General features: G+C 41.4%; 1 protein-coding gene across 4 annotated transcripts; it reads left to right on the top strand.

The window, feature by feature from the left end:
* The first annotated feature begins 7 nt into the window (after positions 1–7).
* FCF1 (FCF1 rRNA-processing protein) lies at positions 8–19,054 on the top strand. Of its 4 annotated transcripts, none has more exons than XM_003260755.4 (8): positions 8–81; positions 365–432; positions 1,740–1,811; positions 2,817–2,965; positions 10,178–10,250; positions 16,154–16,241; positions 17,484–17,578; positions 18,292–19,054. In XM_003260755.4, the coding sequence occupies exons 1-8, from the start codon at positions 79–81 to the stop codon at positions 18,338–18,340; spliced, it is 597 nt and encodes a 198-aa protein (XP_003260803.1). In that variant the 5' UTR covers positions 8–78; the 3' UTR covers positions 18,341–19,054. The 4 variants fall into 4 exon arrangements, with proteins under 4 accessions (XP_003260803.1, XP_030658909.1, XP_012353425.1 ...); XM_012497971.2 differs by having other exon boundaries at positions 57–140; XM_030803049.1 differs by lacking the exon at positions 1,740–1,811.
* The last annotated feature ends 1,978 nt before the right edge of the window (positions 19,055–21,032 follow it).

The following is a 21,032-nucleotide window of genomic DNA, read 5'->3' as shown; positions in this document are numbered from 1 at the left end:
TGCCGGAAGCAGTATGTGAATGACGTAGAAGTATTGCGCCGTTGGTGATTACGGAAGAACCAGGAGTTTGGCGTGACCATGGTGAGAGAAGAGGGTCCAAGAAGGGACGTTATCAGGCCACTTTTTGGGTGGAGAAGGAGGTAGTCAGACCGTGGCCAAATTTCCTTCACATTGTCCTTGCATATTTTCATTCTGGTGTTAGCTCTTACGCTTCTCCAAGCGGTGACTCTTACGCTTTATAGAGTGGGGAAGAGGGCCTGGGTATGTGAGGCAAGAAGGGAAGGCAATGGACAAGAGAAAAGAAGAGACTTTAAAAGATGCTGTATGTTTCCAACTTTTTTAATTCTAAAATTTCTGTTTCAAGGGGAAGCAAAAGAAAACAAGGAAGTATGCGACCATGAAGCGAATGCTTAGTCTCAGAGATCAGAGGCTGTGAGTGTCTGGAATCAACCGCCCAGGGATATTCTAATAAGAGTCTAGAGAGGATAAGTAGTAAAAATGTTTGTTGTTATTATTTTGTTTTTTACTTATAATATTTATCTTAGATTTATATAGCATGAGATAGCCAGTGTTTAACAGTAATTTAGCTGCTGAGCGATCACACTGGGAAAGGCGATGGGAATTAAACATTTCTTAAGTGTTCAGTTTTTCTACCGTTATATGCTTTGTCTGCCATATCGCATTTAAACCTCGTCAGTTCGGTGAAGTCCGTATAATTCTCTTTATGTTTTCACCATTACACTACTACATTCCCCTGGGGTGGGGCGGGGGGAGTGTTTCTTGTTGAAAGATGGCAAGATTAGAGACCTTGTTTGTCTTGCGTTTCCAGTGCCTGGTGGTACTCAGATATTTTTGTCAGAGAAAATGGGAAAACTACAAGATATCTCCGTTTTATAAGTCTTACTAATACAAGAATCCAAATCACTGTGGAAGAAGAAAGTGAAGTGATATTCCGTAGTATGAAGAGGATCAAAGCGGTGTCCCTGCTTAAGTGTAGAATAAGCATAGCTATTAAATAAAGACTGATCTTCATTGAATTTAAGAGTCTCAGAAAGCCGGGCGCAGTGGCTCATGCCTGTAATCCCAGCACTTTGGGAGGCTGAGGCGGGTGGATCACCTGAGGTGAGGAGTTCGAAACCAGCCTGGCCAACATGGTGAAACCCTATCTCCACTAAAAATACAAAAAAGAGTCTCAGAATAAGAGAATAGTCGTTAAAACCTTCAGAATTATTCTTTTCAGCCTTTAGTGTGGATGTATTGTGTAATTTTTAGAAATGACACTCCATTAATAATAATTTCTAGTTAAGGGTTAAGTTCTGTGTATGCGTTTTTACATTTTAGCCATTTTTGAGAAGCATATGGGGTAATACTTTTCCCCCAAATGTTAAAGCATCTGAATCTTCAGAAGATAACTGTCACCCTTTTACCCACTGCTTGGAAGTGGATTGTGATCCTTGATGTGAGAGATTCTAAGAAAGAAATATAATCAGCTTTTATTTACTCATTAACAATTCTTATGCATTATTGGCATTACTGATTAATTCTGATACTTCTAGTTATTGTACTTTGCACTAGAGTTATTTGCTCAGAAAGAGTATGCTGATATTAACATGAAGAAGTCACAAAGTAGGATTTCTTCAGTAGACAAAAAAAAAAAAAAAAGGAACTTTAGATTTTTGAGATTTTAACTGCTGTGGTTTTTCTTCTCCCTTGGATTTAATTTACCTTTTTCTTCCTAGTAAAGAAAAGGATAGATTAAAACCTAAAAAGAAAGAAAAGAAGGATCCCAGCGCGTTAAAGGAAAGAGAAGTGTGAGTAATCAAACATTTGAAGTTTTCATTTAAAAACCATAGACCTCTTAGAAATCCAGGCTTTCCCTGAGCTGGTTTGCTAACTTATTTGTTAGTAAGTCTAGCACAACTATGTAGATGAAAGTGATATCGATGAGCATATATCAATTCTAGTGGTTTGAAGTTTTTTGGATTTTATGGAGCAGTAAAATTTCCCCTAAAATCCTGGAGATATTATCTAGGATTATTAACTTTTTCTTTGCCAGGGATCTTTTAAGAGACATAATTGCCATTGTTTAACACACCAGCATTTCATAAAAGAGAGACTGTATCACCAAAAAATATTTAAAATATATTTTCAGAATAAAGATATTTATATAAAGATATGACCTTTATGTAAAGATATAAAGGTATTCCTTTTAAGTAAGTACATTTAACTTTATGAAAACTTTACCACATTTTCCTTATTTTTCTAATTTTGCCCTGGATTGGTAATGGACATATCATGACAGGTAGATACTGATCCATGGCCTAGCATTTGGAATCACTGTCATATTCAGCCCAGACAACTTGGGCTAGATGTGATACCGGTCCTGCTGTAGTATATAATCCTAACGCTAGACAAACTGTTCTCTATCACATTCCAAAACAACAGTTTTAGAATCCTATAAGGATGACAAACGTGTTGTAGTATCATTGTAGTCATGATAACTGTATTCTACCTCCCTGTGCCCATGGCGATTCTACTCTTGCTAGAGGAAGAGCTGGATTGGATAATTGCTTTTTTTGTTTGTTTGTTTTTGATAATTGCTTTTTTAAAATTGGTGACAAAGGTTGCCAGGGGAGCTGAGATTCAGATAATGATATTACTTTCTTCCTTGCCTTCCTTTTTAGGATTTATTTCCAATGAACATGGACAAAAGAGTTTACAGCAAACAGTCCCAAGCAGAGACTTATTTTTTGTTTTTGTTAATACTAGGGTATCAATGTAAATTTTACTTTGTTCTTGTTTTCTTTTTCCTTCAGTCCCCAACACCCTTCCTGCTTATTTTTCCAATATAATACACAGCTGGGCCCCCCTTACCACATCCTCGTTGATACCAACTTTATCAACTTTTCCATAAAAGCCAAACTGGACTTAGTGCAGTCAATGATGGACTGTCTGTATGCCAAGTGTGAGTATCATACTTTTATGTTTCCATGATGTTTGTACAGAATAATTATATTTATACAAATACATCAAAGGAGGGAGATGGGGTTCTTGTTAACTGAATTGCTGGCCATTTAATTTACAGTGGTCACCATAGCAATGACCATGTTTAATGAATTGAAGTATAATGCAAACTTGACTGGAAAAAATTAAACTTTCACAATTCAGAAAACACTTAGAATGCTTCGAGTATCATTATGGACATCAATTTTGAACATAGGGGAATTTTCTGTTTTAGAATTCTAGATTTTAAAATTCTGGATAAATGAAAAATCTATTTTTCAGTATCTATATTATTTTATGTTAATAAGGATATGTTCTCCCTTCTACCCCAGTGTTGAAACACTAAATAAGACATTCTGCCATTTATGATCACAGCCCTAGAAGTTAGATAGATGATGGTTGATTCCTAAGTTTATTCAGTTTGGTATTTATTCTTAGTACAGAGGATCTGAGGTAGTTTATTTACACCTAGGTATGCAATTTACCATTAATAGATTTCCCTTCTGTATTTGTATATCCCCTCCTTTAAATGATCTTCCTTCACTACTGTGAACAGGAAAAAGAAAACTAAGGCCATCTATGAGGCCTAATCATAGTAAGATCTGTCCCATTTGTAGCGGGTTTATATTTATATATTTTTCAGTCACCCAGTTAGAGGTACGAATGAAAATTAGACTTAAACTTTGCCATAGAGGATAAATTACTGGAATCAAAGGGAAAAATTTGTACCTCCCTTTTTAAGTTTTAAAGGCTACTATATAATGAACAACAGCTGCAGAGTGATAGAAATGGTAAATGTTGTTTACTGATTTATTAAAATAAGCAAGATCAGAAGATGGGGGTAAGGAATGTGTGAAGGGGGTAAGAAAGCAGATTCTTTAGATGCCTAAAATTAATTAAGAATGGCTGTAGCCGGGTGCGGTGGCTCACACCTGTAATCAGAGCACTCGTGGTGGCTCACGCCTGTAATGCCAGCACTTTGGGAGGCCAAAGCACGCGGATCATGAGGTCGAGATCGAGACCATCCTGGCCAACAAGGTGAAACCCCATCTCTACTAAAAATACAAAAATTAGCTGGGCGTGGTGCCGTGTGCCTGTAGTCCCAGCTACTCGGGAAGCTGAGGCAGGAGAATGGCTGGAACCTGGGAGGTGGAGGTTGCAGTGAGCCGAGATTGCACCACTGCACTCCAGCCTGGCGACAGAGAAACTCCATCTAAAAAAAAAAAAAAGAGTGGCTGCATACATTTATTAGCTGTATATGTTTATTAAGATGTGAAGGTAGGCATCAGATGAGAAAAAAATGGAGCTAATGGAATAAAATAGTTTTCTCTACAGATGAGAATTGATTAGGTGCCAATGGTCAGGGGACCGTTGTTTTTTCATGTAGGCCTTTCTGTATTACTTTTTAAAGTTATATACGTATACTTTTTAAATAAATCTTTTAGAAATAATCTAAAGTTGAGGTGCTACCAGGCCTCTAAGAATGAGGCTTGCGTGACCCCATATGGGGGAAGACACTAAACTTGGTAGTCTCTTTGTATTTCCCATGGTATTTCTAATTGAGCTGCTTCTCCAGGAATGCTGTGACCTACTTATCAATGAAACGGCTAGAGGGTCAAAGCATGGCCCTTTGCTTCCTTGGTGAATTGCTTCCTTGACTCTATACCTCCACCAGTAATATCTAGATGGTGACTGTCAGAGCTTTAGTCAGGATAGCTTTAGTCTTATGGCTTTCTTTAAATATGTATACTTTTTTTTTGAGACAGAGTCTCGCTTTGTCACCCAGGCTGGAGTGCATTGGCGTGATCTCAGCTCACTGCAACCTCCACCTCCCAGGTTCAAGCAATTCTTCTGCCTCAGCCACCCCAGTAGCTAGGACATGCCACCATGCCTATCTAATTTTTGTATTTTTAGTAGAGGCGGGTTTCACCATATTGGTCAGGCTGGTCTCAAACTCCTGACCTCAGGTGATCCACCCACCTTGGCCTCCCGAAGTGCTGGGATTGCAGGTGTGAGTCACTGTGCCTGGCCTTGCTTGCCTTTATACTTAAAGGAAGGCCTTTATCTTCCTCTTACCTTGAAAAGGCCTCTTTGATCTTTACATAGTTCCTGGTCTCTTCCATTTCCACTTTATAGTCCAACAAGGAAGGATAGTTTGCTTCCCATTGGCTTTCTCTTCTGCCTATGAATCCTGAGGCTGTTACTTTCCCTTTCCTTGTAGTGGTTTTCCTGAGCCTGCTTCCCTACTTCAGTTGCAAGCCTTTGCTCACTTCACTGCTACATGGCTCTGAAATTGGTCCTCTTAAAGAACACGTTGCCTTGTTTCATGATCTCAGTATTAAAATAATATATATATTTTGAGACGAAGTTTCACTCTGTGGCCCAGGCTGGAGTACAGTGGCATGATCTCTGCTCACTGCAACCTCTGCCTCCCAGGTTCAAGTGATTCTCCTGCCTCAGCCTCCCAAGTAGCTGGGATTATAGGTGCATGCTGCCACACCCAGCTAATTTTTGTGTAAAGTAGAGACGGGTTTCTCTATGTTGGCCAGGCTGGTATCGAACTCCTGACCTCAAGCATTCCGCCCACCTCGGCCTCCCAAAGTGCTGGGATTATAGGCATGAGCCACCACGCCTGTCCAATATTAATACACTTCTAAAAAATTCTAGTATAAAAAAATGAAAGTTGAAGCCTGGGCAACATAATGAGACCCCATGTCTACACAAAATTTAAAAATTAGCCAGGGGGCCAGGTGTGGTGGTTCACACCTGTAATCTTAGTGCTTTTCAGGAGTTTGAGACCAGCCCGGCCAACATGGTGAAACCCCGTCTCTACTAAAAATACAAAAATTAGCCAGGCGCAGTGGCATGTGCCTGTTATCCCAGCTACCTGTGAGGCTGAGGGAAGAGAATCACTGGAACCTGGGACGCAGAGGCTCCAGTGAGCCAAGATCGTGCCACTGCACTCCAGCCTGGGTGACAGAGCGAGACTGTCTCAAAAAAAAAAAAACAAACAAAAAAAACCAGGCATGGTGGCATGCACCTGTGGTCCTAGCTACAGATGCTGAGGTGGGAGGATCACTTGAGTCTGGGAGGCTGAGGCTACAGTGAATTGTGATTATGCCACTACACTCCAGCCCAGGCAACAGAGCGAGACCGTCTTTAAAAAAAAAAAAGAAAGAAAAAGAAAAGAAAGTTGGGCTGGGCGAGATCCTTCACCCTGTAGTCCCAGCAGTTTGGGAGGCCGAGATGGGAGGAGTTCTGGGCTTGAGCTCAGGAGTTCAACACCAGCCTGGGCAACATGGTGTGACCGCATCTGTACAAAAAAAATTTTTTTTAAATCAAGCCGGGCATAGTGGCTCATGCCTGTAGTCCCAACACTTTGGGAGGCCAAGGTGGGTGGATTGCTTGAGCCCAGGAGTTTGAGACCAGCCTGGGCAACATGGCAAACCCTATCTCTACCAAAAGAAACCACAAAAATTAGCTGAGCATGGCGGAACATGTCTATGGTCCCAGCTGCTTGGGAGGCTGAGGTGGGAGGATCACTTGAGCGTGGAAGGTCGAGGCTGCACTGAACCATGTCCATGTCACTGCCCTCCAGCCTGGGTGATGGAATAAGAACCTGTCTCAAAAGAGGGGGGAAAAAAAGGAAGTTGCTTATAATGCATTTCCTCAAAGGGGCAATTATAAAAATTCATAAATCTGTGTGAGATGGAGGGTTACTTTTATTTATTAATGAAAATGGCCTGTAATCCCAGCACTCTGGGAGGCTGACGCACGCGGACTACCTGAGGTCTGGAGTTCGAGACCAGCGTAGCCAACATGGCGAAACTCTGTCTCTACTAAAAATCCAAAAAAATTAGCCGGGCGTGGTGGCAGGTCCCTATAATTCCAGCTTCTCGGGAGGCTGATGCAGGAAAATTGCTTGAACCCTAGAGGCGGAAATTGCAGTAAGCCAAGATAGTGCCATTGCACTCCAGCCCGGGCAGCAAGAGCAAAACTCCATCTCAAAAAAAGAAAATGGATCCTATATTATTTTTTTCTTTATAAAACAGATTTACTGAAATATAATTGACTCCCTTTACAACTATGCAGTTCATCCCATTAAAGTGTACAGTTCAGTGACTTCTAGTGGATTCACAGAGTTGTGCATCATCCATCACCATAGTCAATTTTAGAACTTCCATTATTCCAGGAAGAAACCTGGAGCCCCTTAGCCATCACCCTGCAACCCTCACCATTCTCTCTGTTTCTAGGCAACCACTAATCTACTTTCTGTTTGTATAAATTTCCCTATTCTGGACATTTCATAAAAATAGAATCTTATAATATTTGGTCCTTTTTCATTTAGCATACTGTTTTCAAGGATCATTTATATTACAGTTTGTATCAGTACTTCATTTCTTTTTATTACTAAATAATATTCCACTGTATGAATAGATCACATTTTAATCATTTCTATTTGCTTTTTACATTGAACTATATATTTTGAACATTTTTCCATGGCATGTATATATAAATGGGCCTCATTCGTTCTTGCTATGTCATCCAGGCTGGAATGCAGTGGTCTGAGCCAATAGCTTACAGCAGCCTCAACCTCCAGGTCTCAAGTGATCCTCCAGCCACAGCCTCCCAAGTAGCTGAGACTGCTGGAAAGAGCCACCATGCCTGGCTATTTTATTTATTTATGTTTTGTAGAAACAAGGTATCAATCATGTTGCCCAAGTTTTTGGTTTTTTTTTTTTTTTTGAGACAGGGTGTCACTCTGTCACCCAGGCTGGAGTGCAGTGGTGTGTAATCTCAGCTCACCACAGCCTCTGCCTCCCGGGTTCAAGCATTTCTCATGCCTTAGCCTCCCAGTAGCCGGGATTGCAGGTGTGTACCACCACATCCACCTACTTTTTTTTTTTTTTTTTTTTTTTGAGACAGAGCCTTATTCTGTCACCTGGGCTGGAGTGCAGTGGCGCAATCTCGGCTCACTGCAACCTCTGCCTCCAGGCTTCAAGTGATTCTTCTGCCTCAGCCTCCCGAGTAGTTGGGACTACAGGCATGTGCCACCACATCCAGCTAATTTTTTTGTATTTTTAGTAGAGACGGGGTTTCACCACGTTGACCAGACTGGTCTCAAACTCCTGACCTCAGGTGACCCACCTGCCTTGGCCTCCCAAAGTGCTGGGATTACAGGCATGAGCCACTGCACCCAGCCCTAATTTTTATATTTTTAGTAGAGATGGGGTTTTGCCATGTTGGCCAGGAATTCTTTTTTAAAGTTACATATGGCCGGGCATGGTGGCTCACGCCTATAATCCCAGCATTTTGGGAGTTCGAGGCAGGTGGATTGCTTCAGGTCAGGAGTTCAAAACCAGCCTGACCAACGTGGTGAAACCCCGTCTTTACTAAAACTACAAAAATTAGCTGGGCGTGGTGGAGGGCGCCTGTAATCCCAGCTATTCGGGAGGCTGAGACAGGAGAATCGCTTGAACCTGGGAGGCAGAGATCACACCACTGCACTCCAGCCTGGGCAACAAAGCGAGACTTCAAAAATAAAAATAAAAAATGAATAAAGTTACATACTATAATCGCTTCTCGGCCTTTTGGGGTAAGATCAGGTGTAAAGTTACATACTATTCTATTGTTTAAATACATAATTTTTTAAACCCAATATCTTATTAGGTATTTTGGTTATTCCCAGGTTCTACCCAATTAACAAGTCTATAGTAAATATCCTTATGAATATGTCTCCCTAAGAGTGTATTTCTTTAGGATACATTGTCTAGAAGCTGTATTATGTATCAAGGGATTTGTGTATTTTTAATAGGTGTTGCAAATTTGCCCTCAAATAGTTGTACCAATGTATATACCTACAAACTTAGTATGAGAATACTTGTTTCCTCAATATTGGGTATTTTCTTTTTTCTTTTTTTTTTTTTTTTTTGAGATGGAGTTTCACTCTTGTCACTCAGGCTAGAGTGCAATGGCACGATCTTTGCTCATTGCAACCTCCATCTGCTGGGTTGAACTGATCCTCCTGCCTCAGCCTCCCAAGTAACTGGGATTACAGGTGCCCAACACCATGCCCAGCTATTTTTTTTATTTTTAGTAGAGACGGGTTTCACCATGTTGGCCAGGCTGGTCTTGAACTCCTGACCTCAGGTGATCCGCCTGCCTCAGCCTCCCAAAGTGCTGGGATTATAGGCGTAAGCTACTACGCCCCGCCAATATTGGATATTTTCATCTGTTTAATCTTTGCCACTCTTCTAGGTGCCACTCTTCCCAGTCTTTGGCCCAATAGACTCGGTTCAAATATTGGCTTTACCATTTGCTATCTATTTAGTTAACTTCTTTGTGTCTCAGGTTCCTCACCTATAAAATAGGGATGATGTTTTTTTTTAACTTATTATATGGCTTTCTGTTTGATAGTTGTCAAACGGAAGTTTTTAAAATTTTTATGTGATCAGATTTACATCATCTGGCTAATTTCATGGTTTCTTGTGGTTCACATTTAAATTTTATTTCATCTGAGCCAGGCACAGTGGCTCACGCCTGTAATCCCAACACTTTGGGAGCCCAAGACAGGAGGAATGATTGATCCCAGGAGTTCAAGACAGCCTGGGCAACATGGCAAAGCCCCGGCTCTACAAAAAAAAAAAAAAATGTTTTTGTTTTTTTTTTTCAATTAAACACTATGCCCACACCAGTGGGCATAGTGGTGTGTACCTGTGGTCCTCGCTACTCGGGAGGCTGAGGTGGGAGGATCATTAGTACCCAGCAGGATCACTAGAACCCAAGAGGTTGAGGCTGCAGTGAGCTGAGATCATGCCACTGCACTCCAGCCTGGGCAACAGAGCAAGACTCTGTCTAAAAAAAAAAAAATAATAATAATAAATAATTTTTTTTCCCATCAGGAACTTACATTAATATAAAAATAATGATGGAGTTCAGCTTAGTTTTTTTTCCCCAGATATGTTTATAACAGGGAATCTGCAGTTTGGGGTTGGGACAATCTTAGTTTCTTAGGGTTTTCTTCTACTCTAGTTCTTATTGTATATTGCAGTGTGCTAATTCTGCTGTCATTGCAGAAGTGTCCTGGGTCTTTTTAAAACTCTGAGCAGGGATATAATTCAGAGATAATTTCTTTACAAGTTCTGCTCTTAATGTGAATTTTTTTCCCTGGCAGGTATCCCTTGTATAACCGATTGTGTAATGGCTGAAATTGAGAAATTGGGGCAGAAGTATCGAGTGGCTCTAAGGTAGGAAGGAGGTAAACTAGATCTGTTCTAGATTGGTATACTGAAGATTCATCTGTTTGCTGTTTAAAGATTTCTTGGCCAGTTAGTTTAAGTGAAAATCATACAAAACTATTTATCATTTTTGGGGGGGTTGTTTTGGTCTTTCTCTCACACAAAAATCAGTTCCAGTTAGAGTGTCTAAACTTTTAATAGAAAATACAGAGAATATCTTGACCAGGCTCGGTGGCCTGTAATCCCAGTGCTTTGGGAGGCCAAGGCAGGCAGATCACCTGAGGTCAGGAGTTCGAGACCAGCCTGACCAACATGGAGAAACCCTATCTCTTCTAAAAATACAAAATTAGCCGGCCGTGGTGGTGGGTGCCTGTAATCCCAGCTACTTGGGAGGCTGAAGCAGGAGAATCGCTTGAACCCGGGAGGCGGAGGTTGCGGTAAGCCTACATCACGCCATTGCACTCCAGCCTGGGCAACGAGCAAAACTCTGTCTCAAAAAAAAAAAAAGAGAAAATACAGAGAATATCTTAATGAAATTGAATATTTGTGTATAGCAAAAGATAGCATTAACAAAGTAAACAGACATACATAATCAACAAAGGGCTTATTTTCAAAATGCATAAAGAACTTCACATCCATAAGAAAAACATAATTGTTAAATTCACAATGAGTTGTCATTTAGTGCCCATTAGATTGGCAAAAATTTTTTAATGAGCTTGACAATGCCAAGAATAGTTAAGACCGTGAAGCAATGGGAATTCTCATACTAAACTACAAAGGGTATAAATTGGTCATCACTTTGGAGGGCAACTTGACAATATCTGGTAAAATCCAGGTTGTTCATATTCTTACAACACAGTCTTTTAACCTGGAGATCACAGTCTACAGGTAATTAAATTGGTTTAAAGGATCACAATGCCTGGTTGGTTTGGGGTTTTTTTGTGTGTTTTGTTTTGTTTTGTTTTGTTTTGTTTTGTTTTGTTTTGTTTTGTTTTTGAAGCAAGGTCTTGCTCTGTCACCCAGGCTGGAGTGCAGTGGCACAATCAGGGCTCACTGCAGCCTCGACCTCCTGGGCTTAAGCAGTCCTCCTGCCTCAGCACCCTCAAGTAGCTGGGACTACAGGCATGCAACACCTTACATGGCCAGTTTTCTAAAATTTCAGTAGAGATGAGGTCTCACCATGTTGTCCAGGCTAGTCTTGAACTCCTGGGCTCAAGTGATCCTCCCACCTTGGCCTCTCAAAGTGCTGGGATTATAGGCGTAAGCCACCACACCCGACCCCCGAGTATATTTTTTAGTGTAATAGAAGAAACTATAGGCTGGGCACGGTGGCTCATGCCTGTAATCCCAACACCTTAGGAGGCTGAGGCAAGTGGATTGTTTGAGCCTAGGATTTCCAGTCCAGCCTGGGCATCATGGTGAAACCCTGTCTCTACAAAAAGAAAAAATTAACCAGGTGTGGTGGCATACACCTGTAGTCTCAGCTACTCGGGAGGCTAAGGCGGGAAGATTGCTTGAGCCCAGGAGGCAGAGGTAGCAGTGAGCTGAAATGGTGCCACTGCACTTTAGCCTGGGTGATAGAGTGAGACTCTGTCTCAAAAAAAAAAAAAAGAAAGAAATTATAAAATATTAGCATGAATATGTAGAAAAAATTGGGTACTGCTTCACAAAACTTTTTTCGCTGTTATATATCTGTATATGTATATGTGGTATATGTATGCATACTGTATGCTAGATAAAATCTATCTCGTGCTATGGGTTCTGGTAAAAAAAAAAAAAAAGAAAAAGATTGCTATAGAGAAGTTCACCTACTATTGGAGTCAAGTATTGGCATCTTCTTATGTATGTAATAGCAAAAAAATTGCAGACAGCCAAAAGAAATGGCTTTTCTTAAGCCATTAAGGATGGCCAGGCATGGTGGCTCATGCCTGTAATCCCAGCACTTTGGGAGGCCGAGGCAGACAGATCATTTGAGGTCAGGAGTGATCCTGAACATGGTGAAACCCTGTCTCTACTAAAATATGAAAATTAGCCAGGCGTGGTGGCGGGTGCCCATAATCCCAGCTACTCTGGAGGCTGAGGCAAGAGAATCATTCGAACCCAAGAGGCTGAGGTTTCAGTGAGCCGAGGTCGTGCCACTGTACTCCAGCCTGGGCTACAGAGCAAGACCCTATCTCCAAAAAAAAAAGGACTCGGTACAGAAGCTCACGTATGATCCCAACACTTTGTGAGGCCAAGTGGGGAGGATTGCTGGAGCCCAGGAGTTTGAGACCAGCCTGGCCAACATAATGAGACCCTGGCTCTACAAAACTTTAAAAATTTGCCAGGCGGCCAGCCGGGCGCAGGGTCTCACGCCTGTAATCCCAGCACTTTGGGAGGCTGAGGCGGGTAGATCACGAGGTCAGGAGATTGAGACCATCCTGGCTAACACGGGGAAACCCTGTCTCTACTAAAAATATTAAAAAATTAGCCGGGCATGGTTGTGGGCGCCTGGAGTCCCCACTGCTGGGGAGGCTGAGGCAGGAGAATGGCATGAACCCAGGAGGCGGAGCTTACAGTGAGCCGAGATCACGCCACTGCAGTCCAGCCTGGGCGACAGAGCGAGACTCCATCTCAAAAAAAAAAAAAAAAAAAAAAAAAAAAATTAGCCAGGCATGGTGGCTTGTGCCTCTACGGAGTTCAAGGTTGCAGTGAGCTATGATCACACCACTCCACTCCAGCCCCAAAAACAAAGTGAGACCTTGTCTCTTTAAAAAAGAAAGAACAGAGTAGATAAGCTGTGGAATGCTCATGAATAAAATACTATACAGGAGTGAAGATGAGTGAACTAGAGTTATGTGCCAGTGTGGATAAATCTCAAAAACAATATAAAGTATAAAAAAAAAACAGCAGTCAGTCACTGTGGCTCACTCCTGTAATCCCAGCAGTATTGGGAGCCCGAAGCAGGAGGATTCCTGGAGCCTAGGAATTTGAGACCAGCCTGGGCAACATAGTGAGACCCAATGTCTATGAAACATTTTAAAATTAGCCAGGCATGGTGAAATGTACTTGTATTCCCAGCTACTTGGGAGGCTGAGGTAGGAGGATTGCTTGAGCCAGGGAGGTTCGAGATCATACCACTGCACTCTAGCCTGGGAGACAGCAAGACCCTGTCTCAGAAAAAAGAAAAAGAACAATGCTGAGCACTGTTACGCACATCTGTGGTTCCAGTTACTTGGGAGGCTGAGGCAGAAGGATCACCTGAGCCTAGGAGTTTCAAGCCAGCCTGGACAACAAGACCCCAATCTCTTTAAAAAAAAATAAAAAAGCAAGAACATATGTGGAGTATACCATTTATCTAAAGTCTAAAAACATGCAAACCAATACTGCATTGTTTATAGATATGTATATATGCTTTTTTTTTTTTTTTAAAAGAGAGATTCTCACTGTCGCCCAGGCTGGAGTGCAGTGATGCTATCACAGCTCACTGCAGCCTTGACCTCTCCAGCTCAAGTGATCCTCCTGCTTCGGCCTCCCAAGTAGCTGGGACTACATAGAGGTGCATACCACTATGCATGTCTGATTTTTTTTTTCTTTTGCATGGCTAATTTTTAAAAAAATTTTTTTGATAGAGGCCAGGCATGGTGGTTCATGCCTGTAATCCTGGCACTTAGGAAGGCTGTGGCAGGCGGATCACCTGAGGCTAGGGGTTCAAGACCAGCCTGACCAACATGGTGAAACCTCATCTCTGCTAAAAATACAAAAATTAGCTGGGGGTGATGGCAGGCACCTATAATCCCAGCTACTAGGGATGCTGAGGCAGGAGAATTGCTTGAGCCTGGGAGGCAGAGGCTGCAATGAGCCAAGATCGTGCCACTCACCGCACTCCAGCCTAGGCAACAGAGCAAGACTCCATCTCAAAAAGGCTGGGCACAGTGGCTAATGCCTGTAATCCTAGCACTTTGGGAGGCTGAGGTAGGCAGATCATATGAGGTCGGGAGTTCTAAACCAGCCTGGCTAACATGGTGAAACCCCATCTCTACTAAAAATACAAAATTAGCTGGGCATGGTGGCGCATGCCTGTAATCCCAGCTACTCAGGAGGCTGAAGCAGGAGAATCGCTTGAACCCAGGAGGCAGAGGTTGCAGTGAGCTGGGATCGTGCCAATGCACTCCAGTCTGGGTGACAGAATGAGACTCCATCTCAAAAAAAAAAAAAAAAAAATATTTGGTAGAGAGATAGGGTCTCACTATGTTGCCCAGCTGGTCTCAAACTCCTGGCCTCAAGTGATCTTCCTGCTTTGGCCTCCCAAAGTGCTGGGATTGTAGTCATGATCCTCCACACCCAGCCTGGCAATTTTTAAGACAATAAAAATAAAGAATGAGAGGGGAGAAAATAGTGGCACCAAGTGGAAACACTAAGTTTGTCTGTCAGGAGATGCAGAAATGGGGTGTTAGCTGGAGGGGGGTATAGGTAAAAAGATTTTTTTTCTTAAGACAGAGAATATATGACAGCATGTTAGTATGTTTCTAGAAAAAAGCTAGTAGAGAGGAGATAAGTGATTTCAGGAGTACAGAGATAAAGAGCATAGTCCTAGACTGTTGCCCACCTAGTTTGTCAGCAACCAGTCCATCCTCCCTCTAGTGTATCCTCCCTAGCACAGCCTGCTTAGTTTTTCCAAGACAGAGCTTTGTTCTTATCACTTTGTGCCCCAGAAATCTTTAATGACTCCTCATTACCTGTGCCATCGCACTCCTCAGCCTGGCATTGGAGACTCTTTCTAGCCCCATTTCATTCTTCTCTCCACAAACACTTCCCCCAGCCAGAAAGATGTGTTTACTCTTCCCCAAATACGAAGAAACCATTTTACAGTTGGCTGGTGTCCTATTTGGTACCCTTACATTGCTTGGCACATTCTTTAATCTTATTTCACCCCATGTCATTTTTTTCTAAATATTCCCAACCCACATTGACCTAGCACTGAACTACTGCAATATGGAGGAGTATTTGTGTTGCGCTTGGTACTTATGTGCTGTCTTGTATTTTTCTTCATTTCAGTGACTCATCATCATTAATAGAAAGAGCATGGCTCTCAGAATCACACAGAGTTGGGGTTTTTCTTTTTCAAATATGTATGAAAATAATACATTTGAATGTTTTATGGCAAACAATATACGCATATACATATAGTAAAAGGTAAAAGTCTGCCTCTACATTCATACTTTGTCCATTCTAATACCCCAAGAATGACAACTGAGAAAGGTTAATATATTTTTCCAGAACTAAATAAAGAGTATTGGAAAGAAGGATTTGTATTTTATTAATTAAATCACATTTATATATATATATATATATATACACACACACATACATATGCATATGCCCTGCTTTGTTTATTCAACAGTTTAGTGTAGGTCCTTCCACACTGGTATGTACAGCTCTACCTCACTTTTTATTAATAGGATAAGGGCACCAAAATGTGTTTAACTTTTACCTTTGTAATGGATATTTTTATTTTCTTCACTTACTATAAACTGTGCTGAATGATCATCCTTGTGCCTATATTCTTGTTCATTTGTGTTTAAGACAACTTGTTAAAAGTGAAATGGTTAGGTTAAAATGGGTTTTGTTTTTAAATCCTGGCTTTTCCCAGCTGTATAGCTTTGAATGAAGTAATTTAATCTCTCTAAGCCTACTTCCTCGTCTGTAGAATAGATATATAATAACTCAGAGTTTTGTAATGATTAAATGACCCAAAGCACACCAGCTGTCGGCCTTCATTCCCTGCCCCGTGAATTGTCTTTCCAGTTAGAGGATAAAGTTCAGGAGGAGAACAGTGCCTTAAAATCTCTGCATAGATCATGTTACTTTTATTGCACTAATTAAGACTCAGAAAGTTATCCAGTTGATTGTTTTCTTTAATCCACCTACAGGATTGCCAAGGATCCAAGATTTGAACGATTACCATGTACACACAAAGGAACCTATGCAGATGACTGCTTAGTACAGAGAGTAACTCAGGTATTATCAGTTCGTAACTGTTTACTTTGTGCTTAAAAAAAAATGTAAACTATTATCTCCTGAATGTTCATGGTCAGTAAAACATCTAGGAATATACATTGTGGTTAAATTTTTAAAAAATTGCATAGCATTCCTTCATAAGAAGCATAGGTGTCTTCATTTACTTGAGAAAGTGGATTGAAAATGTACGCTCTAACCATAATGGAAAGAGCACAGGCTTGGGAAGGAGACGTGGGTTTCACGTCTCAGCACCTGCATTTACTGGCCATGTGATTTGGGACATTTAACTGATTCTTTATCTCACAAATCTCTGTAAAATGATTTTAAGTGAGTTAATGTAGAACCCATTTATTTTTGATGTAGGAATTTTGTTCCTTTTCACAATGCCTAATCCAAAAGTGCTTCTTAGTTATATCTGAGAGTCTCCCAAGATGCTATTTCACACATACGCTAGAATAAGTAGGTTTTTAATTCCTTCATTAAGCACCACAAGGACTTCTGCTACTGAGTGCTTTTATAAGGGCCTCTCTTTGCTGATGATAATCTTCATCTGCTGACCACAGAGCCATCCCTTTAGCCACTTCACCCCATAGGTGGGGCCAGTATTTCCCATAGCACAGCTGACACCACTCTGCCACTTTTTATAAAACCCAGTAGGAGAGTCAGACATGACAGAAGTGAAGCTTCCTATAAACTAGCTTTCACCTGACAGCTAAATATTACTGCTTTTATAATGGCTAGGCTCTAGTTTCAGGCCCTGAAGATCCTACTTAGGCTTCCTGTTTCGGGGGTAGCTTACTTCTAACATCAGTAGGCCCAGAGCACACCCAGGCCCCAAGATCTAGGGAAAGGAGGGAGCTATGGCCTCCAAATTAAGGCACTTTTTATCTCCATGGAGTTCCTTGGAGCATTTTCCCAAAACTAAAGAATTGTCTGCCCCAAGTGTGAAAGTCTCTTTCATTTATGAGCACAAAACAGTTTGCAGCTTGTGAATAGTTTTCTACCTTCTCCTCCTCAAGATTCTAAATGCTGCATTCAGCCCAGGCAACTTGTTTATTTTATATAACAAGATTAGGAGCTCCTAGATCATAGTAGGTACTCAACAAATTGTTACAGCCTACCCTTTGCTACTTACTGTGAAAATGAACAATTCTCAGACTAGTCAGTGGTTGTGCCATTATCCAGTAGTCACTAAGCGTGCTCAGTGACCTCAGTGTGAACATCACTCCATGTCTCTTACAGCATAAGTGTTACATTGTGGCCACAGTTGACCGGGACCTTAAAAGAAGAATCCGTAAGATTCCTGGAGTTCCTATCATGTACATTTCTAACCATAGGTGAGAAATTTCTCTTGGGGAAGGGAATAGAAATATATAATTGATATCAATTGAAAATGAGGACAAGTGATAAGGTTATAAAGGATTTGAAAGAAATTATTGTATCAAATGTTTACATAGTTATGTTTGAAGAAATGAGACAAAGCAAGAGCAAGGGCAGAAGAGAGAGGATTTAAGGAATGAGGCAAACATTTAAATTGTTAGAGTAAGATTACTGGAAGAAATAGACATATTGTTTGAAATAAAAGCAGTAATATAAATCAGGCTAATCTTTTTGGCCAGAAATACCTGTTTTGAAAGATTTTTTTTTTTATTAACACCTCATCTGAGAAATGGAAAGCTTATTTTAAAAAAAAAAAAAGAAGCTGTTATTCTTCTTGGCTATTTTTTGTCAGTCCTCAGACTTATTTTCCAGCTTTTCAGTTTGGGGAGAGCACAATGTGGTGGGAAGTCTGTGGACTAAGAAGTTGGACTTAGTGATCTCAGATCCTCAGTTCCCCTCTTGCTGACTTTGTGACTTTGAAAAAACAATCATATTGTATTATAGTTAGCATTTTGCTGTAAATCATTCATTATGATGTTCCCCTAAATTGTTCCCACTGACAAAAAGGATTCACAGTGGGGGTGAGAGTATTGCAGTCTGTAAAGGATGGGTTTTTAGATGGGTTCTCTTCCCATCTTTCTTACCAGTGTTAATTTTTTGTCCTGATCAGATACAACATTGAACGGATGCCAGATGATTATGGAGCCCCTCGATTCTAATTCTTACAAGACACAGTTCCTCTGCCTTTCTTCGACCAACTTTCTCTTGTTGCCAGTTCATTACACATAATGTAGCAGGATTTTTAAGGAATCAGAGAGACCGATGGAGTTCAGGAAGATATTTATTATTTAGGTGCACTGGCCCAGTCGGATTAACATCCAAAGGACCGAGCCCTGAACAAAGAGTTAAGAGTTAAGTTACCTTTTAAGCAATTTGTGGGGCGGGGGGTGGGGGGGGTGGAATCTGCGCACGGGAAGCATATTACAGAAGCGAGAAAGACAGTTATTCAATTAACTGAGACATGCATTACATCATTTCTTACTTTTCAAGGAAAATCATGTTTTACGACTTGAGTTTATCTGTCTAGTTACCTTGCAGCTGCACAGCTAGAGAAACAGGGTATTTACAATGCCTGGGAAAGGAGGAGAGATAAGGCTCACTAGCCACAGAAAAACAGGCAGTTAATTTTTAAAGGACTCCAGCTCTTTCTGTTTCTCACAGTGAATTGGGTTTTCTTACATACAACTGAGTTTCTGCTTACACATTTTTTAATTTCTTTTAATTCCTTTTCCAATGCAGTAGCATGAATTATTATTCTCTTGACCTATTTGCCTTACTATGAGCTGAGGGTAGTTAAATATGCTCAGTCCTTTTTTTTTTTTTTTCTTGAGATGAAGTTTTGCTCTGCCACCAGGCTGGAGTGCAGTGGTGCAATCTGGGCTCACTGCAACCCCTGCCTCCCATCCTTCAAGTGATTCTCCTGCCTCAGCCTCCCGAGTAGCTGGGATTACAGGTACACGCCACCATGCCCAGCTAATTTTTCTTCTTTTTGGTGGGGGGGTGGGGGTATTTTTAGTAGAGACAAATTTGTATTTTTAATACAGAAAAATATGCCTCGGGCCGGGCGCGGTGGCTCACGCCTGTAATCCCAGCACTTTGGGAGGCCGAGGCGGGTGGATCACAAGGTCAGGAGATCGAGACCATCGTGGCTAATACGGTGAAACCCCGTCTCTACTAAAAATACAAAAAATTAGCCAGATGTGGTAGCGGGCGCCTGTAGTCCCAGCTACTTGGGAGGCTGAGGCAGGAGAATGGCGTGAACCCGGGAGGCGGAGCTTGCAGTGAGCCGAGATTGCGCCACTGCACTCCAGCCTGGGCGACAGAGCCAGACTCCGTCTCAAAAATAAAAAAAAGAAAAATATGCCTCGGCCTCCCAAAGTGCTGGAATTACAGGCATGAGCCACCGTGCCTGGCCTGCTCACTTTCTGATGCTGCTTTTTTGTTGTTTGTTTGTTTGTTTTGAGACGGAGTCTTGCTCTGTCACCAGGCTGGAGTACAGCGGCGCGATCTCGGCTCATTACAACTTCCGCCTCCCAGGTTCAAGCGATTCTCCTGCCTCAGCCTGTGGAGTAGCTGGGACTATAGGTGCGCGCCACCATGCTCAGCCACTGATGCTGTTTTGCCACTGATGCTGTTTTGAAATTGATATTTTGTCTCATAAAAATTAGGCCAGTCGCGGTGGCTCACACCTATAATTCCAGCACTTTGGGAGGCCAAGGTGGGTGGATCACCTGAGGTCAGGAGTTGGAGACCAGCCGGGACAACATGGCAAAACCCCATCTCTACTAAAAATACAAAAAAAATTAGCCGGGTGTGGTGTCACATGCCTATAATCCCAGCTACTGGGGAGGCCGAGGCAGGAGAACCTCTTGAACCCAGGAGGTGGAGGTTGCAGTGAGCTGAGCTTGCGCCACTGCATTCCAGCCTGGGTGACAGAGTGAGACTGTCTCAAAAAAAAAAAAAAAAATTAATGATGGTCAAAGTGTGTAAAATCTCAGACAGGAAGAATGTGTTTTATACTTTTTTTGAGTTCGGTTGTACAGTGTGGTGCCTATACTTAATAATGGAGTATTACACATTTCAAAATTAATGTTCTCATCAGAGAAATGTATTTGAAGTATTGCATATGTTAACTAGCTTGATTTAACTATTCCATATTGTATCCACAATTTATGACATCACTTTGTAATCCATACATTTATACAATTACAAATTGTCAATTTATAATAAATTTTATTGCATCTTTTTAGAAATCAGATATTCTGATGATTGCTCACATAATTTGATGGTCATTGTTTTATACTGACTTACTCAATAAACATTTATTAAATGTATACTACATGCTTAATAAGATATGGTCCTGCCCTCAAGACACTCATTATGGTGGGAGAGAAAAACATGTAAATGAATAAATACCGTAAAATAGCAGTGCTAGGGTAAAAGTTTCAGAGGCATGTCATTGGCACATAAAGGTGGAATGATTTTTTTCTACTGGTTGGGATGGGGAGGGAGGAAAGGCCAGTGGTCATGTGGTTTGAGCTAATCTTAAAAATGAATTGGTGCTTCCCCAGTAAATTAGAAATAGAAGATGAAGCACAGGAAACAGTATGAACAAAAGCAAGGACATACCATGTTACTCAGAGTGAATGTGCTTGACCTGTTCAGATAGCTGCCAGAAGGTTTTTATGACTAGAATATAGGGAATCTTGTCAGGGAAGGGGTCTGTACCCACATGAGACTCCAGAGGAAGGAGGGGAGAGGGAGGGGGTCTTACATGACATGCCAAAGGGTCTGGACTTAATCCATAGGTCAATAGGGTGCTATTGGCTGGGCACAGTGGTTCATGCCTGT

This window comes from Nomascus leucogenys, chromosome 22a (assembly GCF_006542625.1).
Source record: "Nomascus leucogenys isolate Asia chromosome 22a, Asia_NLE_v1, whole genome shotgun sequence".
In the NCBI taxonomy this organism is placed as follows: Eukaryota; Metazoa; Chordata; class Mammalia; order Primates; family Hylobatidae; genus Nomascus; species Nomascus leucogenys.
This window is presented reverse-complemented; position numbering and strand designations above follow the sequence as displayed.